The following is a 22,149-nucleotide window of genomic DNA, read 5'->3' on the forward strand; positions in this document are numbered from 1 at the left end:
ACCGTCAGCTAAAGGACACAGTTGGGATGACTCTTTCTTTGATGCCATATAAAGTACGAAATGATAAATATTTGCATTTTATTTCCTGGGCATAAGAAAACAGTGCACCAGAATGGACAAAAAAGTTAATAGCATCCCTCATTAACTCAGAATATTGTAAAGATGCTTTCAGCATACCATCTAACAAGTGGCAAGGATCTCCTACAGGGAATCAATTCAGCTCGGGTATCAACTTTGTCAGGTCATCACACAAATGTTTTATATACGTAGCTGAATCACTACAAATACAAACAATATCACTCCAATCTTTGTTGAACTTGGAAAGATCCTTTTTTGCAGAGCATAACAAGTGACACTGCGTTCCATGTTTTCCAAAAGTCTGGTGTCACGTTTTCACCACTATCCCAGATGCTTGGTGATATATATATATATATATATATACTTGTCACTATATCTTGCATTTAATGTTTAAAGCCTGAGGTGTTGGCAATTTACCTACTATCAATACAGACCACTAGAAACTATGGTCTGATGTATTAAGGGTTTTTACTCATTCTCTGTGGGTAAACGTGATGACACATATTAGGAAAGATTTTTATGAAACTGGCCATTTTACCTATCAGTGAAAGAATTAAATGCAGCCAAAATATCAAATGTGAGTTTGATATGTCCTGATTCTCTACAGTTTATAAAATAATTAAACTAAACATAAAACTGAAACTAAACCCTGCATCTTTAGACCAAAGGCCATAAAACTTAAAAAAGTCAAAGGAAGAAGAAACAATATTTTAGTGGCATCCCTAAAGAACAAAACTCACGCAGAATAATGGTAGCCAGTCTTTCTTACTGCTAGCTTGTATAACAAAGTTAAATTTTATTGACTCCTTCAGTGAGAACAAAATGACTCTTTCCCTTTCTTTTTCCTTTCTTTGAATGGCAATTAGTTTGTGGTTGTGCAGGTGTTTTTTCAGTGTTTATATGTTTTCACCGGTGAGGGCTATTTTTCGGTCAGTGGGGTTTTATCAGTTATTATAGGTTTAAACCTGAAACCCCCACAGCCTAATTATGGCTTACAGGTTAAAGGCCCCTGCACCTCCAGCTGCAGAAAGAACAGATGATGGACGGAATGCTGAAGTAATCATACATTCACCCCCAGTCACAGATGAGTGTTAAAACTATCGCGTTTTTTCGCACGCCACACCATTCCAGTTTAGGCCCAGCCATCTGCAAATCAGTCTTGACCCTGTTCTCCATGGGAACAGTCCAGCACGAACTGCCAGGCCAGGTCCTCCCCTGGAACAGGAAAAGCAGCCTGGGAGCAGTTTCGGGGTAACACCCCTCATCAGCCAGGCTAGCTTGAAGCATCACCTAATGGAACATCTAGCTGGTACTAGCACAGTAGCCAACCTCTAACCCCGAATAAATTCCAGAAGAATGCTAGACAGTTTTCTAATGGACACTGATGGCCAGACACTTTTTTAACCACAAGCCCCTCCCGAGGATCCTTGGAAGCACCTAGAATGTATTCTTCCAGGGTGGGATCTTGCTTTGTTTGGGTGGTGGGCGAGTGAATTTTGTTTACATTGCTGGAATTCCATTTGCTGAAATCATTGGCATTATCTCAGATGGCCTGTCTTTCTCTTTGGCACGTCTGCTTCATTGGAAAATAACAGCGAATAAAACCCTTTTAGACTCTACCTCCAAATATTCTCTCATTTTAGGTAGCAATGTCAATAGGACTCCATTCTAATCAGATTCTTAGTGCTTATCACGTGGGAGCATTACACATGCAAGCATTTGTTCTAAGATAGAGAAGGTGCTAGGAACCTTAGGTGTTCTTTTTAGATCATACGCTTGTGTACATTTACTTATGTAATGTTAAATCCCTCATAGTTTTAAAATGACTGGCTAGATGATGCATACCTTCACACTTCAAAGCTATGGATGCTTTTGTAGTTCAGGAGAAGTGCATTCTTTTTAAAGGCGTTTGCTGAAAGAGCGAGCCTAAAGATGTATTTGGGACATACATTTGGTTTTTTTTTACCTTGTACTATAATGTAAGGAAGAGGAGGCTCCGACTGGTGTTCTCTAAAAGTCTGATTTTAATGTGTTCTTGGTGCTTGATCCTACTTTTCCTGATACACTTTTCTCTACCTCTAGTATACAAGTGTGTTCACACAGAGAGTTTTATAAGAAAGGTTTAAGTTAAGTGACCCTGTTTTCAAAGATGCACCAACTCTTAATCTAATGATATCTAGGTTTCTAACCCCCTATCATCATCTAAAATGTACCATATGTGCTCATCTTTGATATTTCTAGAGAGCCAATCGCTTGATAGAAGTACCTTGGCTATGTAAATATTACGTTGGTCAACTTGGAGCAGTAGTGGGCAGCAACACGAGCCACCAAGCATATTGCCCAGTAACCAGTGACTTCTCTAGGACCCTATGAAAAGGCATTTCAGTTTTTGCCCTAGTATTCTTGTACTAGTCAGATGCCTAGAAGTAACTGTGTGTTCAGTGTTTGTGAAAAAAAACATTTTCATTCATCAATGTAAAAGCTCAACTATTTTTTTTAGTTTGTACTACGTTGTTTCATTTACTACTTTCTGTCTGGTCAGTGACACTGTCACAGACGTATTTTAAAAGCAAACTAAATTGTAGGAGTGAAGTGTAAATTATTGCATTCAGCAGGCCTAATGTGTTAGCAAGTGTGCTTCTGACTTGCTAGGACAAATCCAATTGATGTGTGAACACAGTCGTTTGAGGTCATAAGGGCCTGGGAAAGTAATTTCTTTTTAGTTGCAAAGTGATCCCTAACTGTCCCTTATTTCTTTTAGATTGCCTGATAAATATACAAATGGAAGTTCAACTGAAGATGAGTCGTCATCTGATGATGAAATGGGATGGAGTGGGAGCAATTGCCCTTCAACAAATCTCTCTATACCTCAATTAGATGGCACTGCTGATGAAACCAGTGGTAGGTACCGTTTAAAAAAACATGCAACTTTCTGTACAAGAAGTATATCTTCAACGCAATTATTGGTGGGTCACAACATTAGCCATTGTCATGTTGTCATATAATGTTGCCCGGATGCTTTTAATGTTAGATCAGAGCAATTGTAAGAAGTTGGGAGACAGTGAAGGAAAATGGATAAGTGCTTGTGCCACATTTCAGTTCTTTGCTACTATTTGAAGTAGACCTAGCATATCTTTCTTAGTATGTAAAAAAAGATTTTTCATATGATGCCTAGGACTTGTTCTCAGTTACTTCAACTAGTAGGACTTTTAATTTCGTCATTTTGGATTCCTGATGCTCATCCATCTTCCCTGGACTATAGCCTGTACCCTTAGGCCACACTTAGGACATTCATTTTCCTAGTCGTCGTCCTATTCTTTTATTTTTTTTTTTTTTTTTTTTTTTGCTGCATGGTTGTGGCACTACTTTCAGTGGGAACTTTTAGGTTCCTCCTTGTGAGTCTGCCCTGGATTTTCTTCTAGCCTCGCTATACTTCTGTGGAAAAGTAAATTTTGCCATGTTCTGTGTCCCTACGTGTTCCCCATCCTATGTTGTATGTGCATGATTAATATGCATATGTATTCCCCGTGATCGATTAAAGACGCAATTACAGTTGTGTCCATCTCTAGTATGCCAGTTTCCAGTTCTCGTGAAAGCTACGAGTATTAGGCCTATGTAAAGTTACGTTGCCACGTTTCTCAGTGTGCACGTTATTTCATTGTAAAGTCCCCGTTTCTAGGCCTGAAAAGGGCCCGGACACCAGATTCAGCTCCTGTCTCCTGAACCCTCGCTGAGGAGCGATACAGCCCCCACCTGTATCCCTGACCCTTCACTTACTTCCTGCCTCACAGTGCCCGCCCCAGCCTGGCTCTGCCTGCCAGTCTGCCAAGAGTATGTTATGATTCTAGTTATCAGTCCAGCCCTCCTTCTCTGCATTCCTAAGCTACTGAATCGCATCAATAGTTTCCGTCATGGTCTAGCCTTTACGTCTCCATGTAAGAGAAATACTGTATTAATGGTCATTTAATATTCCTCAACACGCACTACATGTAGAATAATGCATGCACCAGTCTTAGAATCTGTTAGCCTTTACCCCGATAACTTTTGGATTCTATCAACATGTTCTCTAAACATCAGATACTAGATAGTGTTTAGGTACATGTCGCTCTGACTCTCCAGACTTCAGTCTCTGTTTCCAGCGCAGAAGTCATAGCCCCCAGCTTCTCCTTAGTAACACGTCATTGTCAGTTTGCGCGCACCATTAGGTTAGAGGTCCCGGCTCCTTAGGTAGCCCCCTCCATGTTTCCGCCCCATTTATGACATATTCTGTTACGTTTACATCACATGTCTATGTTCACGCCTCTTGTTACACCTACTTTCACCCTTATCTTTCGCGACTGCTACGCACCCCACCCACTGCTCCGCCTATTGTATGTACTGTAATGCAATTGTTTTAGTATATATACTTGTGCATTGTTATTAAAGAGTGGTGCAGCGCTGCCATCCCAGTCCTGTGCAGGTTGTCCTGTTCCTGTCCTTTATGCTGTATTAAACCTGCAAACTCTTACTACCTCGAATCTTGACTCTTATTTATTGAGCTATCTGTTATTGTTATATCTAGTCAAAAAGAGAGATATTATTTATTTATTTACCACATAATGGCGCCCGAATAGGGACTTGCCCTTTCCCCACGCGCCGGTGAAGCCACGCAAGCCCCCTGACCCTCTGCAGCCGTGGCGGAACCATACCGGCCACGTGCAGATATTTCTGCTTCAAGTATCCCTCAGGCCCACGGAGGAGACGGAGGTTGCGGTCCAGCATCCAGACGAGGCGGTGGAGGAACGCGGCGAGTCCCGACCAGAGCCCAAGCCGAGAGTCCAAGGTCCGAGGTATCCGGAGGCCCACCCGTAACAGAAGTCCGAAGTTCGTCCGTCCGGCGTCGTAGCAGTCCAGTCCAGTCCGAGGCCTTCCGTTCTTGCTGCCCGGTGAGTACCGTTGCTGGGGTAGTATCTAGACAGGGTCAATTAATTTGTCTCCGGTCCGTGGGTTTGGGGTACACAGATCCAACACGAAGTGTCCATTTAGGTGGATGCGGGTCCTGACGTGTCTCTTTATGAGACCGGTAAGTTTCGTACTGTTTTAGCAGTGCATCTAGTTTCTGTTCTAGTCCGTTCTGTTCTCGAGAAATTCTGTATTTTGTTTTCAGCATTCCAGGTAGTATTTTGTCAGAACTGATCTTTTAAATGTCATCCATGTATTTCAATGTCGTGGTATGAAAGTGGTGTAATTATCGTGTTTTATTGTGTATTGTATTGTGTCTAGACTACAGTTCAGTCATGCCTTTGTTTTCCAAGTTACGTCATTTAAAAACTAGAAAAGGTTTGTTAGAAGAAGCAGTTCCTGTCCCGCCTAGGGACAGTCCAGGTCATTTTATGTATCAAAAGCATGGCATAAGTGCCATATTATATCTAGATTTATGGGTGGAGTACACCAAACAGTTAGAAGAAAAGTATAGATGGCCCGTATCAGGTACGTGGGATGCCGAGTGCATCATGCGAGTAGAAGAAGCATTATGGAAAAAGAAAGCCAGACAGTCACAGAAAGATGCCATCGAGTTATGGCGCAAAGAATCCCATAAAAGAACCGAAAAAGAAATCAGGAAGTCAGAATTAAGTAGGGAATCCTTAGAAAGAGCCCAAGAAAGGGAATTAATCGAGATAGGTGAACGAGTTAAAACCGAACAGTCAGACAGACAGAGGAATGCCCTCATTAAGGGTATGTATCCTCTTCTTGCCGAGGGCTTGCCAAAAGCAACCCCGGAAGCATCCAGTAATTTTCCGCCACCTTTAGTTCCGACCAAGCTACGTCACAAACCGACCGCAGCTGATATTTTTATTTCATCCTATTTGGACGACACAGTCCCAGAATATGCAAATCCTGTTCCACCAGCTCCTGTAAATAATGTAAATCCTGCTCCTCCAGTCACCGGGGCACCTGTTGCAGTACCTGCTACGGTACCCCCGGTTCAGCCCGTAGTACAACTTCCCGCCACATCAGTCACTCTGCCAGCACAAAGAGTATCAGTCGACGATTCCAGTATAGGGGCCGCAGGAGGAGGTCCTCCTGGTACCCCGCCGCCAGTTAGGCGTTTAGGAGCAGTCGAGTTACATGAACGTGCGTTACAACGTACGCCCAAATTTAAGTCCGTTGCAGAAATCAGGCGAGCTCTTACTGAATGCTGTTATGATCCAGTCCCAGGCGAGGAAGGTATGGTTATATATTCCATACGTATAAGACAGGTGTCCGAGTATTTGGTCACCCTACCGGATATGAAAGAAGATCTAGACAGAATGTATCGTTTCATTCGTACAGGACAAGATCCAGAAAGTATTGCTGACGTCTCACAGGAAATCTGAAACCCAGTATATGTTATTAAAGTTTCTGATCAATTGTTTAATACGGGAACAAGATTCCCCGACTAAAGATCCGACCGAAATGAGAATCCTGACAAAGTGGAGTGATAATATAGCCGAGGGTAAGCACAAGACACTCAATAGTATAGAGCATATGTACAAGAAAATTCGTAAAGAAATAATAACGTGCACAACGCAGTGAAGCTCTAGGAAGCGAGAAAGAAAATGACTCTTTTACTGAAGAGGTAGAGGACGAGAAAACCGCCAGAATAGCGTATGTAGGTAAATCTAGATTTCCAGGCCGACATTTACGCCTAGAACACAAGAAAGTCTTTCATAATCCAGCACCAGAACAAGGCTCTCTAGAACAAGTGTTTCAAGCTACCGATCACATTCTGAAATCACGAATCGGTTATAGTGAGTTAAGTACCATGCATGAACAAGAACTAGCCCGATCAGCAGTCCGATGGGTTACTGATTCTACCACTTTTCCAAACGAAATAGTGGCACAAATGTTTCTGAAATTGCCCCCAGCCGAGCAGCGACTGGTGGGTATGTATATGATCCAGCACCTCATCACTCTGTATGAGGGTCAACATTCTGATCCAGGTCCGTTACATGATGTCCTGAACGAGTTACTCCAGTATAGATGGAAAGGTTTAGGTACCGATTTAATTAGTGTCATTCTAGAACAGCGCCACAAATATAGTACGTTTTTGAACCCACATTTTGTTCATGTCTCACCTCCAGAAAGTAAACCGTTTTACATAGACAGACAGCATCCGCTACGAGAAGTACACCCAGTTAGGACAGCGGATGGTGAAATGCAACGAGTATTTGTTTACACCCCAGTTACCAAGATGGAACTCTTAGAGATGAAGAAATTAATTCCCTGTCATGATAAAGATCCAGCAGGGTTCCACCGAGAATTAAAAGACATGCTCCGTATGGGAGAATACACGTATCCAGATATTATTAAAATGTTAAAAGTCCTGTTGCCTGCGGGCATATATGAAAAACTCAAGGAAAAAGAATGGGAGATGGGAGAGAAAAAGATCGATTGGGCAGTTCTAGAAGCTGAAGATAAGATACGAGTACCAGGTACCGGTCTTGGAGACAAATGTAAAGAATTACCAGAACTATTAATACAAGTTTTGCCTAGATTATTAGCCACTAAAAAGGAAGACTGGGATGCAATCTCAGCCTGTAAACAGAAGCAAGACGAAGACACTAGTGATTTTTATTCTAGATTTGAAAAATGTTTTATTATAAACAGTGGCTTGAAGACGAGTAGCGAGTCATACCCTCATCTCTTTGTTACTAAACTAGTCGAGAATTCAAGTCCACAAGTTAAGAATCGAGTTTTGAAAGTCGAAAGTACATGGCAAGCTAGTACCCCGTCCCAGATGTTACAGATGCTCCAGTATCACCAGAATAGAATCAGAGAAGAGCAAGAACATGAGAAAAGACGTATGAAATACACGAAAATGAAAGTACTAGTTGCACAATCTGTTCCTCAAGACAGTCAGAAGAGGGGTCCGAATCAAGCCAGTCATCCTGCAGCTCCCGTTAAAGGGACATGCAATTATTGTAAACAGCCAGGTCATTTTATAAACGAGTGTGCAGTTCTGAAACACAATATAGCCACTGGTAAAACTAAAGAAAGACCACGTCCGCCGAGACAAGAACAAGTTTCACAGACTTCTCAGCCACAGAATGCACAACAGACAGTTCCAGCGCCGCAGCCTATCGCTGCAACACAGCATGTTACACAGCAGATGTACCAGTATGCACAGTCTGAGTATCCAGAGTATCAACAGTATTCATGAAACAGCCTAGAGAGGGAGGTAGGCTTGCCTCTCATCGAGATTCCTGTAGATCAAGAAGGTCCCTATGTTCATAGTCAAGTACTAGGGAAAGACAGAAAGTTTCTGATTGATACGGGGGCAAGTAGGACTACCATAAGTCACGCCGAAGTTCCAGGGGCTCCGCTCTCAGGCTCAAGAAATGTTTCCCTTGGATTTTCAGGAAAGCCTATTGTAAACGAGATTTCAAAGCCAGTTACTCTAGAAGTAGGTCCATTGTCCCGAACTACTGATCTATTGCTTACGAAGTCATGTCCGGAAAATTTGTTAGGTATTAAGACACTGAAAGAATTGGGTGCAGTCATTTGTTGTTCCCCAGAGGGAATACGTTTGTTTTTACGTGACTTCAAGGGTCACTATGTATTACGAGACTTTGATCCGAGATTGTCTAATGTTCCACAGCATCTATGGGCGCAAGGTCCAACTGATGTTGGCTTCATGCAAATCACACCCCATCGTGTGACTCTCAAGCAAGGTATAGTCCTGCCACGAATCAGACAGTACAGATTGCCACCTGAGGCTGTAGCAGCCTTATCCAAAATTATTGACGAGCTCATGGCTCAAGGAGTAGTTGTAGAAACTGACTCCAATGTATGTAATTCTCCGATCATTCCAGTCATGAAACGTACTGATCCAAATGCACCCCCAGTATATCGATTAGTGATTGACCTTCGAGAACTCAATAAATGTATTATCCCCCAGTATCCAGTTGTTCCAGATATCTCATCCCTATTGACAGCCATTGATTCTGAGGCAATATTCTTTACCGTGATCGACCTCAAGAACGCATTTTTCAGTGTTCCAATTCATCCAGATAGCCAGTACCTTTTCGGTTTTTGTTTAAATGGAAGGAGCTATAAATTCACACGAGCTCCTCAAGGTTTCACAGAGAGTCCCAGTATTTACAGTCAAGCACTTAAGAGACAACTAGACAACATTCACATGCCAACTGACACTGCCCTGCTCCAGTATGTCGATGATCTACTGATCACAGCCCGTTCTGAACATGCTTGCGAGCGAGCATCACTTACCGTTCTGTATTTCCTTGCCGAGATGGGGCACAAGGTGTCCCCTTCAAAGCTTCAATTCTGTGTCCAGCAAGTGATCTACTTAGGCCACTTACTGTCCAAGTGGGGTAGGCAGTTGACACCCGACCGTATCCAGTTAATAGCGAGTCTTCCTCAGCCCAAGACACAGAAGGAGGTGCGTGCTTTTATCGGCCTTACTTCTTATTGCAGGCAATGGATTCCTCAGTATGCATTTCTAGCCAAGCCACTGATACAGTTAACGACACAGGAGGCAGCCGTATCGACTGTTCTCCCTTGGACATCTGAACATACACTTAGTTTCAATGAGTTAAAGAAAGCTCTATGCCAAGCTCCTGTTCTAGCTACACCGAACTACAGTAAGCCTTTTACACTTTTTGTCACAGAACGTGATGGTACAGCATTATCTGTTCTCACCCAAGATCAAGCAGGACAATACAAGCCCTGTGCTTATTTTTCGAGCACATTAGATCCTGTAGCCCAGGCTCTGCCTGCGTGCCTCAAATCAGTTGCAGCCACAGCACTAGCTATCAGACAAAGTGATTCCATAGTATTAGGACACTCCTTGACAGTACAAGTTCCACACTCCGTGGAAGTTCTTTTAAACCGAACACAGACTCAGCACTTGACAATCGCACGTTTGACAGGTTATGAACTAACACTGTTCCAGCCACACATAGAAATCAGACGCTGCAACGTTCTAAATCCTGCTACACTGTTACCGTCAGTTAATTCAAATCCTGCCACACATGACTGTGTGGAAGTAGTTAACACTATGACTAAGCCAAGACAAGATCTGACAGATATTCCATTACCAGATCCTGACCTGACACTTTATGTGGATGGTTCATGTATGAGAACAAGCACAGGAGAACTAGTAGCCGCGTATGCAGTGACTACTGACACCGAAGTTATTGAAACACACCGTATTGACACCCTGTCTGCTCAAGCAGCAGAGCTAGTTGCTCTGACACAAGCCTGCATACACGCCAAGAGCCTGAAAGTTAATATTTACACAGATTCACGTTACGCATTCGGAGTTGTACACGACTTCGGAGTGCTCTGGCAGGAGAGAGGTTTCATGACTTCTCATGGGACCAAGATTCAGCATGGTCTCCTTATTCAAGCTCTGTTAGATGCCATACATTTACCGACATCCATCGCTATCATGAAATGCAAAGCACACACGAAAGTTACAGACATTATTTCTCAAGGTAATGATCTAGCAGATCGAACAGCCAAGCTTACAGCTCAGACACCAGACATACCAGTTAACAAGACACCGACATCCACTCTAGAACAGACTACTTGTATGACAGTTAAGGACCCCACTCAAGATGTCATAGATATCCAGTTACATGCTACTCCCGAAGAAATTAAGAAATGGTCCGAACAAGGAGGGGTCCAGACAGATCAGGGATGGTTGACGAAGGGTAGAGCCACATGGTTTCTCCCCGACTCTATGGTTCAAGTCATTATCAATACCGCACATAGTCCAGCACATTTAGGAGAAAAAGCCATGTTAGACAGTATCCAGAACATTTGGTTTAACAAGCATTTACGAGCTGCAGCCAAGCAGAAAGTCCGTACCTGTATGATATGTTGCCAGTTTAATCCAGGTAAAAGTGTCCCGGTGGAACAAGGTGGATTCCAGCCCCCTGACCACCCTTTTGAGGTCCTCCAGATGGATTATATTCAGATGGAGCGATGTCGAGGTTTCAAGTATGTCCTTGTAGTTGTATGCGCTTTGTCCAGGTGGACAGAAGCATATCCAGTCCCAGATTACACAGCCGCGACCACTGCCAAGCAGTTGGTTCGTGAATATTTCCCCCGTTATGGACTCCCAAGGGTCGTATATTCTGATAACGGCCAGCCATTCTCATCTGAACTGATGAAACACGTTTCCCTTTTGTTAGGGTACCAGTGGAAGTTCCATTGTGTACGACATCCAGAAGCAGCCGGTCTCGTAGAGAGACATAATCAAACCTTGAAAATCCGTATTGCTAAAATCTGCCAAGAAAAAGGTGTAGACTGGTTAGTAGCTCTGCCAGTCGCTCTGTTTTATATGCGCATGGTCGCACATTCCAGATCAGGTCTGTCCCCGTATGAGGTCGTATTCGGCCGCCCCCCAAATATGTGGGGTACACCTAGACCCCGAAGTATAACAGATGTTTCTAGTAATATGCTGACAGATTACCTAGCGTCCTTGATGTCTGCCCTACACTCTTGTCGTTCACAGGTTGCCGCTGCATTTCCCGACAATACTGAAGTCAAGCCACACGAGATCCTTCCTGGCTCTTTGGTTCTCGTCCGGAATTTTGATCGTTCGAGTCCGCTGGAGCCTCGTTGGAAGGAGCCAAAGTTGGTCCTCTTAACCACCCGTACTGCCGTCAAGTTGGAAGGCAGGAAGGGGTGGGTCCACCTGTCGCATGTAAAGACATTTCACGGACTCCGACCACGAACAGTTTCCAAGAACTTTTCCAAGGATTGCCAAGATTTTAAAGACTGCCGAGATACTATTCTTAAGGACTGTCCCGCAAATGACATTGATTCCAAGCCTCCCCTGTTAGAGGAAACTCCGCAGCAGGAGTATAAGAAGAAATTACGGTCTAGTAAAATAAGTCAGCCAGTTTAATTGTCTAAGTCCTCCCCTAGGTGAAACGGTTAAATAGGTATCTGACATGTATGAAATAGACCCCCATAGTGAGAGAGTTAGTCAAAACTCAATCCGATGTATCGTTTTTCTAAGTTTCATATTATTTTTCAGCCTGATGGTTACCTGCACGAGTTATGCATTTCATTTATGTTTTCCAATTTCTCATGTAAATAAGTCTTCTAATGCTACAGTAGAGCACACGTTTAGTGATCTGCCTCCTCATGAACTATCTTATCGTCTTGCTATGCGCAACAATTCCTTTATCCGCATGTTACATTATTCACACCAGACCAGCAATGCCACTAATTGTTGGGTGTGTGGTCGACTCCCCCCTTTCCAGACACCGAAGGGAGTTCTGCCACTGTTTCCTTATCCATTTTCACATAACGGTTCATGTGGAGCATGGTCCACGTTAACGTCATCTTCAACTGATATGTCCTTTCTGAACAGTACATGTTTCCCAGACAAGCAAGGTCTTCCCCACAGAACCGGGTTAGATCTAGAAAATGAAGTTTACAATTTGGGTAATTATTCTTCGAATTTCATGGTCCTGAATGTTCAGTCTGATTCTACTCCAGATTTACCTGCTATGTCAGTATTACCAGTCAAAGGCGAATTATGTGTCAGAAATAATGGTTCCGTACATGTAGGACATAGTGATTGTACTACTATCATCAAGTATAGTGACAGTGGGAAATCTATTTTCAAAGCTTCACGTCATTCTTATTTTGTTTGTGGTCAGACCGCATATGTTCGTCTGCCCCTCGATTGGGAGGGAACCTGTTACATTGCCTTCCTACTGCCACCAGTTTTCCTAGCCCCACCTGACTATCATAGGAACTCCCACCTAGTACATACTAGACACAAGAGAGACCTCCCGATTGTTGATTATACTGAAACTGCTCTAGAACAATATATAGATCTCAATAAAGGTTTCTTTCCCTACTTAGGTACTGTCGTGAATAGTAAATTGATACGTAGATTGACCAGAACCCTTGAAGTAGTAGTGACTGAAACTACTTCTGCTCTAGGTAACTTAACCGAAGAGCAATCTGCTATGAGATTTGTCGTGCTCCAAAATCGTCTCGTTCTTGACGTCATACTGGCCGATAGAGGAGGAGCATGTAGAGTCATCGGATCTAGTTGCTGCATTTTCATTCCTAATAACGCGCCGTCTGTTTATTCAGCTATAACCAGACTTCATAAAATTGCCCATCTGTTACACCAAAATCCAGGCACCTGGACATGGTCCGGTTGGTTCTGGAGTATAATTTCTGCCTGGGGATGGAAAGTATTGTCCTTTCTAGGTATTGCAGTAGCGATCACATTCAGTTGCTGCCTCTGTATACAATGTGGCCCTGCGATTTGCGGCATTTGTGCTACCTCTTGTATTCCTAGTCCCAAGTCCCGTCCTAAATCCCGTTCCAAGACAATTCGAGACGAGCAAATGATACTGTATGAAATGATAGATGGTATCATGAATATTGATGTTTCCTGATGGAAACGTAGTGACAAGAAGGGAATGTGGAAAAGTAAATTTTGCCATGTTCTGTGTCCCTACGTGTTCCCCATCCTATGTTGTATGTGCATGATTAATATGCATATGTATTCCCCGTGATCGATTAAAGACGCAATTACAGTTGTGTCCATCTCTAGTATGCCAGTTTCCAGTTCTCGTGAAAGCTACGAGTATTAGGCCTATGTAAAGTTACGTTGCCACGTTTCTCAGTGTGCACGTTATTTCATTGTAAAGTCCCCGTTTCTAGGCCTGAAAAGGGCCCGGACACCAGATTCAGCTCCTGTCTCCTGAACCCTCGCTGAGGAGCGATACAGCCCCCACCTGTATCCCTGACCCTTCACTTACTTCCTGCCTCACAGTGCCCGGCCCAGCCTGGCTCTGCCTGCCAGTCTGCCAAGAGTATGTTATGATTCTAGTTATCAGTCCAGCCCTCCTTCTCTGCATTCCTAAGCTACTGAATCGCATCAATAGTTTCCGTCATGGTCTAGCCTTTACGTCTCCATGTAAGAGAAATACTGTATTAATGGTCATTTAATATTCCTCAACACGCACTACATGTAGAATAATGCATGCACCAGTCTTAGAATCTGTTAGCCTTTACCCCGATAACTTTTGGATTCTATCAACATGTTCTCTAAACATCAGATACTAGATAGTGTTTAGGTACATGTCGCTCTGACTCTCCAGACTTCAGTCTCTGTTTCTAGCGCAGAAGTCATAGCCCCCAGCTTCTCCTTAGTAACACGTCATTGTCAGTTTGCGCGCACCATTAGGTTAGAGGTCCCGGCTCCTTAGGTAGCCCCCTCCATGTTTCCGCCCCATTTATGACATATTCTGTTACGTTTACATCACATATCTATGTTCACGCCTCTTGTTACACCTACTTTCACCCTTATCTTTCGCGACTGCTACGCACCCCACCCACTGCTCCGCCTATTGTATGTACTGTAATGCAATTGTTTTAGTATATATACTTGTGCATTGTTATTAAAGAGTGGTGCAGCGCTGCCATCCCAGTCCTGTGCAGGTTGTCCTGTTCCTGTCCTTTATGCTGTATTAAACCTGCAAACTCTTACTACCTCGAATCTTGACTCTTATTTATTGAGCTATCTGTTATTGTTATATCTAGTCAAAAAGAGAGGTATTATTTATTTATTTACCAACCTTCTTTGAATTCATTCAATGTTTCAGAGTTACTTTTTGCACTAATTCTTCCTCTGATATGTGTCATATGTTTTTGTAGCCTTATAGTTTGTCAGCAATTTCCTACATCTGTTCAGTGTGCCATGTCTTCTTTAAGCTGCTTTCTCTTTGATACCTTTCAGGACCCACACTATCTTTCGGCATGCCCAAAGTTACCAGAATGGCAGTTTTCTCAGTCTTCAGTTGTTCCACTTTTTCAGATTCTGACTTTTCTAGCTTTCAGTGCTGCTGCTCTATTTTTCCTTCAGGTTATTGTCTTTCTTTGTATTGTACTAGGCAAACTACTCTTCTTCCAGATGACATTGATCCTGTTGTGCCTTTATTCTTAAACAAGTCAGTTTTCTATTGTTGTTTTAATTTATTGATTCAGAGAGGAATATTTTGTCCCACTCCTTGATCTGCACCAGCTGGGAACTTATTTCTTGCTTCCCAAGCTTTGCAGACCCCTTAAGAAAGAAAGTTCCTGATTCAAAAATAAGGTTTAATACACCAAGAAGTGAAAATATGCCTTGTCCATTGAACAAGCAGCTTTCAAATCATATCCTGCCTTGTACACATACCTACCTTACAGGCTCAGTTCATTTGAGGAAACCATGCAAACAATAGAATGTACTTGTTGTTCAAACAATTTAAAGACCAGGTAACCTTGGGGGTCATGTATTACTTCAGTGAAAATGCCCATGACGTAGAACTAGAATTACAAGTAAGTAAGGTTTCCCCATCCATATTTGGAGTTATGTTGAAACCTAACAATTTTAAACACGTATTTTTTTACTTGTCTAAAGATATGTACATGCAGTATGTACAAACTAAAACATATGCCCAATTGCTTACTCGTGATCCTTAGCGAAAGAACATGCTAAGAGGGTACACAAGAAATGTGACATAATGGTGCAGAAACCCTGCCATTGTCGGGTGTAAAACAGGAAAGTGATCTGGAATTTATAATATTTCAGAACTTAGCTAATCCGTGGTCTGAGCTGGACCAGGCAATGGGAAGACCGAATTTTGCTTTATGCGGATGACATTCAGCTCTATGTAGCGGACCCCTGTTTTCCCTTGACAAGCTGATGGATATACTAACATTGTTTGGTCGCTACTCGTGATGTACAATCAAATGGTCAAATTCTATAAATTCAGCCTAACCCAGGACCGCGGAAATGAGATGGATGTAGACTGGTTACGATACCTTGGTAAATGTGTCACCACTGATCCATATATGTTCTATGCAAAAGAGAACTGCAGAACTACATGATTAAAGATGATGTCCAGCACTAGAGGATTTCGGCCACTGTCTCTGCTTAGCAGAGCCGCGTTGTTTAACATGACGGCCCTGACCTTCTCCCCCTATGGCCTACACAATACACCATGCCCCATCCTTTTAGCCTACTTTAAAGGCATAGAGAGTGAACTCCGAACACTGCTATGGAATGGCTGTCGTGCACAGCACTCAGCAAACTGACAAGGGGTGGTATAATGGGGGGTGGGGGGATAGCCCTGACCGACATTCAAAAATACTATTGGGTGACGCAGCTCACGGCTATTATTCATTGGGTACACCTCCCCGTGGGCGAACCCGTTTTTTTTGGATAGACCAACTGAACATACATCAGGGGGGATACCTATGGGCCCTCTACTCTAACCCATGACACCTGCCTTTCAAGGATTCCACAGTGGTCAAAATCAAACTCCGGCAAATGATGCTTAAATTGCTTGGTTGGCAGGGCAGGATAACTCAAGCTACTCTCCTCTGGGACTCCGAAGAGTTAGGTACCCCCGGGACACACCCGGGGTTCAATAAGTGGGATCATATTGGTCTCACCCGGGGTTCAATGAGTGGGATCATATTGGTCTCTCCAGGGTGGGAGACCTGCAGTCCCAGGGAGTTATCATTCCCTTTACTGACTTGCAACAAGACTACCAGTTGGCTCCCACTGACACTTGTCACTACCTACAGATCTGACTTGCACTTAAGGCAACCCTCCCTCATGGGGTGGACCTCCCTGAGTCTTCGCCCCTGGAGGACGGGTTGCTTGATGACCACTGCCCAACAAAGCGACTTCCTCACTTATCAAAAGTTTATTAACAACGTACCAGACACCCTCCTTCATTTGCCAGAACAAATGGACCATGATCTGTGGGGGGTTAGAAGACGAAGAAAGGCCTTGGCATCCCAGAGGGAGGTGGCGATTTATTCTGGGCTTCACTTAGTGCAGCTCAAAATTCTAATTAGATCCTACCTTGCCTGTACCACCATGGTACAAATGAGTAGAACAACAGATGCGCGCTGCCGCAAGCAGTGTGGCTTGGTGGGAACTTTCTTCCCTATTATTTAGAGCTGCCCCGCTATACAATCCTTCTGAGAGTCAGTGGTGGCCTGCATGAATGGCCTGTGCAGAAGTTATTTGGCAGTCTCCGCAACATGATGCCTGCACAGTATTGGGGAGGAAAATGACCTAAATCACACGGAGTGGACCTGGATGACCTTGGGTATTGCTATAGCCAAGTGCAAAATTGCGTGTCGTTTGGAGGGGGGGGGGGGGAGCAGCACCTCTCCTGAGAGACCAGAAGCGGGTCATGGACTTGTGCTTGGTGGCTGAGAAAGTGATATTCTATGGCCGGGTGCTGTTCCTCATCTAGAAAATCTGGTGCAAGTGGAAAACCTACAGAGGGGAAACCTATTCCTTCCTCATTCCAGCTGATGCTGAAGTGGTTATTCCTTAAGACTGCTCCTCGTGTGTGTGTGTGTGTGTGTGTGTGTGTGTGTGTGTGTGTGTGTGTGTGTGTGTGTGTGTGTGTGTGTGTGTGTGTGTGTGTGTGTGTGTGTGTGTGTGTGTGTGTGTGTGTGTGTGTGTGTGTGTGTGTGTGTGTGTGTGTGTGTGTGTGTGTGTGTGTGTGTGTGTGTGTGTGTGTGTGTGTGTGTGTGTGTGTGTGTGTGTGTGTGTGTGTGTGTGTGTGTGTGTGTGTGTGTGTGTACATATATATATATTCACTGAAAAAAACATAGGTTTCAGAGACGTTATAGGTAGAAAGTAGCATTTAAAAAAGCCTTGAAAATCACTGAAAAAACATAGGTTTCAGGGGTGTTATAGTTAGCTGCCCGTTTCACTCGTACAAAACCATAGAAATTCCTCTGTTATAGTTAGTCCTGCTAACTATAACTCACACGCCCACAATGCACTGCTGATAATGTCACATATTGCATTATTCATGAAATGGTCCATGACATGACTGATCTCTCAAATGACATCACTGATGACATCATCCAATGAATGTGGTTTAGTTTGAAATTTAAATACGTATTATATATATATACCAATCTGTATTGAAGATTGCGTGGATATATAACTGGATGGAGGATTTAGTAGCTGTCTGATTGTCTGTTTAAGTGAGTAATTAAAAGTGTCTCACTTAATACATGGATTAGTAACTAAACTATGTGAATGTGTGCATCACTGTCTCTGTTGTATAACATGCTGCATCAGTTGGTCACTAACTACATGAGTGTGTATATTAGTTGGGTGAGTATTTGTATGGGACACTGAATTTGTGTGTGGTTGGATGGGGTATGTGTAACTATGCATAGATGTGTGAATGGTTGATTGACTAGGTGTATAGGTTTAAGAGTGCATGTGGAAATAGTTGTTTGGGTGACTGAGTGTATTTATTTGTGTGTTGGTGAGCGAATATATGTTTTAGTTGGACATCTTCAACAAAGTAAAAAAATAAAAGGCATTGTATGTGAGAGTTGGTGCATATCAATAAGTATATGTAAGAGTCAGTGATTGTGAGAGTAACTATATGAATGAGTGTATAATTGTAATGGTGATTTTTTAACATATTAACTACGAGTTACTATGTGTTTGAATAAATGAGGTGTTGTTGGATAATTGTGTAAGTGAGTATATGCAAGTGTGATTAATTTTTTTCATGAGTGAGTAGGATGACTGCATAACCGACTAAGATGACTGCTGATGTGTCAATGTCTATATATGTGTATAAGTGCATTTTGATAGTGTTCTATTAGTGACTGCATGTATAATTGATTCTGTTGTTGAATGGGTAGTTGTGTGTGTAGACTTAGGATTCAGTGAGTTGGTATGTAGTAACTGGTATTGGTGTGTCAATGGTTTCAAATATGGTACTCTGTATTTTACAGTGAGTGATTAAATGTTACACTAGTGTATGATGAGGTGTATCAGATTGTCACATGGAAGCGATGTCACTGACCATGTAATGGATGATGCAATATGTGACTACATCAGCAGTGCATTGCGGGCGCGCGAGTTATAGTTAGCAGAACTAACTATAACGGAGGAATTTCAATGGTTTTGTACGAGTGAAATGGCCAGCTAACTATAACACCTCTGAAACCTATGTTTTTTTCTGTGAATTTCTAAGGTTTTTTAAATGCTAATTTCTAACTATAACGTCTCTGAAACCTATGGTTTTTTCAGTGAATTTCAAAGCTTTTTTTATTGCTAATTTCTAACTATAACGTCTCTGAAACCTATGGTTTTTTTCAGTGAATTTCTAAGGTTTTTTAAATGCTAATTTCTAAGTGTGAATGTAGTTATATTTATTTTTTGTACTGTTTTTCTACAGTTTTTTAACTGTTTATTTATAAATATGCTATTAATTAAATACCATTATATATTTTTCTGAAAATTGCACACAAAAAAATTCAAACTGAAATATTGATTACTTTTTTTAGTTTTAATTTTTTATTTTGATATATTTATATTATTTTCTTTAAAAAAAAAATCCCATTTTTTTTTCGGAGTCCCGAACTCAAAGCTTACACATCAAGATAGGTGTGCGAATTCTAGCCGCCGTTTTAGAAAAGTCGTGAATGATCCGCGTACGGTGTGCAGCGGCTCTGTGTTTTTCAGTTACATCATATACATTTAATATTACGTGATATCCGCAATTGGTATGCGACCAGTCCGCGACTCCTGCTTCCGTGCATTGGCGACACATGCGCTTTAGGGTACGGGACGCTTGCACGATGGTGGGTCCTACGTGACGTCATATACGTGCTGGGGCGCGCTGTGCGTGACTCCCACAAAAAAAATGATCAACTAAAATGATATGTAAGTGTCTTTTATATACGTATTAGGGCAGGAGATTATCTAAGATATTCATAAAAATAATATAAATATATTTACGCAAGTCAGGTGCGTGCATCGTGAGCGCAGAGAACCAGGTCAGCAGAGCTGCTGTAGAGCCAGAAAAACCAGGTCAGCAGAGCAGTTGTAGAGCCAGAGACCCAGGCCAGCAGAGCTGCTCTAGAGGCCGAGAACCAGGTCAGCAGAACTGCTGTAGGGCCAGAGAAACCATGTCAGCAGAGCTGCTTTAGAGGGAGAGAACCAGTTCAGCAGAGCTGCTCTAGAGCCAGAGAACCAGGTCAGCAGAGCTGCTCTAGAGGCAGAGAACCAGGTCAGCAGAGCTGCTCTAGAGGCAGAGAACCAGGTCAGCAGAGCTGCTCTAGAGGCAGAGAACCAGGTCAGCAGGGCTGCTTTAGAGCCAGAGACCAGGTCAGCAGAGCTGCTCTAGAGCCAGAGAACCAGGTCAGCAGAGCTGCTTTAGAGCCATAGAACCAGGTCAGCAGAGCTGCTCTAGAGGCAGAGAACCAGGTCATAAGAGCTGCTTTAGAGGGAGAGAACCAGGTTAGCATAGCTGCTTTAGAGTCAGAGAACCAGGTCAGCAGAGCTGCTCAAGAGCCAGAGAAACTAGGTCAGCAGAGCTGCTTTAGAGGGAGAGAAGCAGGTCAGCAGAGCTGCTTTAGAGCCAGAGAACCAGGTCAGCGGAGCTGCTCTAGAGCCAGAGAACCAGGTCAGCAGAGCTGCTTTAGAGCCATAGAACCGGGTCAGCAGAGGTGCTTTAGAGCCAGGGAACCAGGTCAGCAGAGCTGCTCTGTAGCCTAAGAACTAGGTCAGCAGAGCTGCTCTAGAGCCAGAGAACCATGTCAGCAGACCTGCTGTAGAGCCAGAGAAACCAGGTCAGTAGAGCTGCTTTAGAGGGAGAGAACCAGGTCAGCAGAGCTGCTTTAGAGCCAGAAAACCAGGTTAGCAGAGCTGCTGTAGCTGACACTGACTGACTGACTGACACTGACTGACACTGACTGACTGACTGACACTGACTGACTGACACTGACTGATTGACACTGACTGACACTGATTGACTGACACTGACACACACTGATTGACTGCAAGAAAACCCCACCAGAGAGAGCAAACTTCTCAATTGCTAACCCACATTATTTTCCCATTAATTTGCAGACCCAGAAGAAAGTAATAACAAGCATTTACAATGCAACGGTTCCGCCTTTGGAAAAGTTTGAGCTATTGGCATTGTGAATGACAAACTTTTTATTTATGTGTTGGTTTTGAAAACAGATAAATAAATGGCATTGTCATTTACAATGGCAATAGCTTAATCTCTCGCAAATGCGCTTTGTATTGCAACTATTTCAGTTAGCATTTTGCACTACGATGAAAACTGGCTAAAGATAGATACAAAAAACAAGTCTTAGCTAGGAGGTAATACTCACCAGACAGAGACACCCGGCAAAAATGAACTCACTTAAACTATCATATGTACAGCACTAAATATTGCACATCCTTCGTTGAATAACTGTTTGTTTACTGCACTAAAGATTGAAGATTACTCTAGTGTTATTTCTATAGTGCTCACATGCTTCAGAGCAAAGAGGACTCTAGGAAAAACACTTGTAAACAAATAATCATCGTGGGGTGAATTATAGTCCGGCATTGTAGAATTACAGTTCGTTTTGGAGCATGTAAATGCTATAGACGGGAAATGGTTAAAGGTGCTGGTTCAGAATTTGTAGCTGTGGTTCTGTGCATTTGCAACGGGTGCATTTAGTCGCAAAGTTTCAAACTAGAAGACATGGAATTCATTCCTAGCCTAATAAACTGATCAAATTGTGTGATCCTGTGTAAATCATGTTTTGCCACTATGCTCTATTTCACTTTCGAGTTTGTGTTGGGCATGAAAATACATTATTTTTTTAAAGGGGCCGGGCAAAGCTCCCACTCAGCCTGACCCAGGCTGCATGTCTCTTTCACAATAACTACAGAAAAAAAAAGGCAACGGAGGAGAAGAGATCAGAGGAGCGCAGATCAGGGCACAGAGGCAACAGAGGAGAAGAGATGAGAGCGCAGAGGCAACCGAGGAGAAGAGATCAGAGCACAGAAGCAACAGAGGAGAAGAGATGAGAGCACAGAGGCAACAGAGGAGAAGAGACGAGAGCACAGAGGCAACAGAGGAGAAGAGACGAGAGCACAGAGGCAACAGAGAAGAGATTAGAGCACAGAGGCAACAGAGGAGAAGAGATCAGAGCACAGAGGCAACAGAGGAGAAGAGATGAGAGTACAGAGGCAACAGAGGAGACGAGGTCAGAGCA

The 22,149-nt window shown here is 43.0% G+C and overlaps 1 protein-coding gene across 2 annotated transcripts in view; it reads left to right on the top strand.

Annotated features, from left to right (window-relative positions):
• REV3L (REV3 like, DNA directed polymerase zeta catalytic subunit) overlaps positions 1-22,149 on the top strand; it is a 954,247-nt gene that overhangs the window by 495,169 nt on the left and 436,929 nt on the right. For both annotated transcript variants that reach the window (XM_078649145.1, XM_078649144.1), the window contains exon 12: positions 2,840-2,979. In XM_078649145.1, the coding sequence (XP_078505271.1) occupies positions 2,840-2,979 (140 nt within the window). The remainder of the gene's footprint in view (positions 1-2,839; positions 2,980-22,149) is intronic.

The sequence above is a fragment of the Lissotriton helveticus genome, chromosome 6, assembly GCF_964261635.1.
Source record: "Lissotriton helveticus chromosome 6, aLisHel1.1, whole genome shotgun sequence".
Lineage (NCBI taxonomy): Eukaryota > Metazoa > Chordata > Amphibia > Caudata > Salamandridae > Lissotriton > Lissotriton helveticus.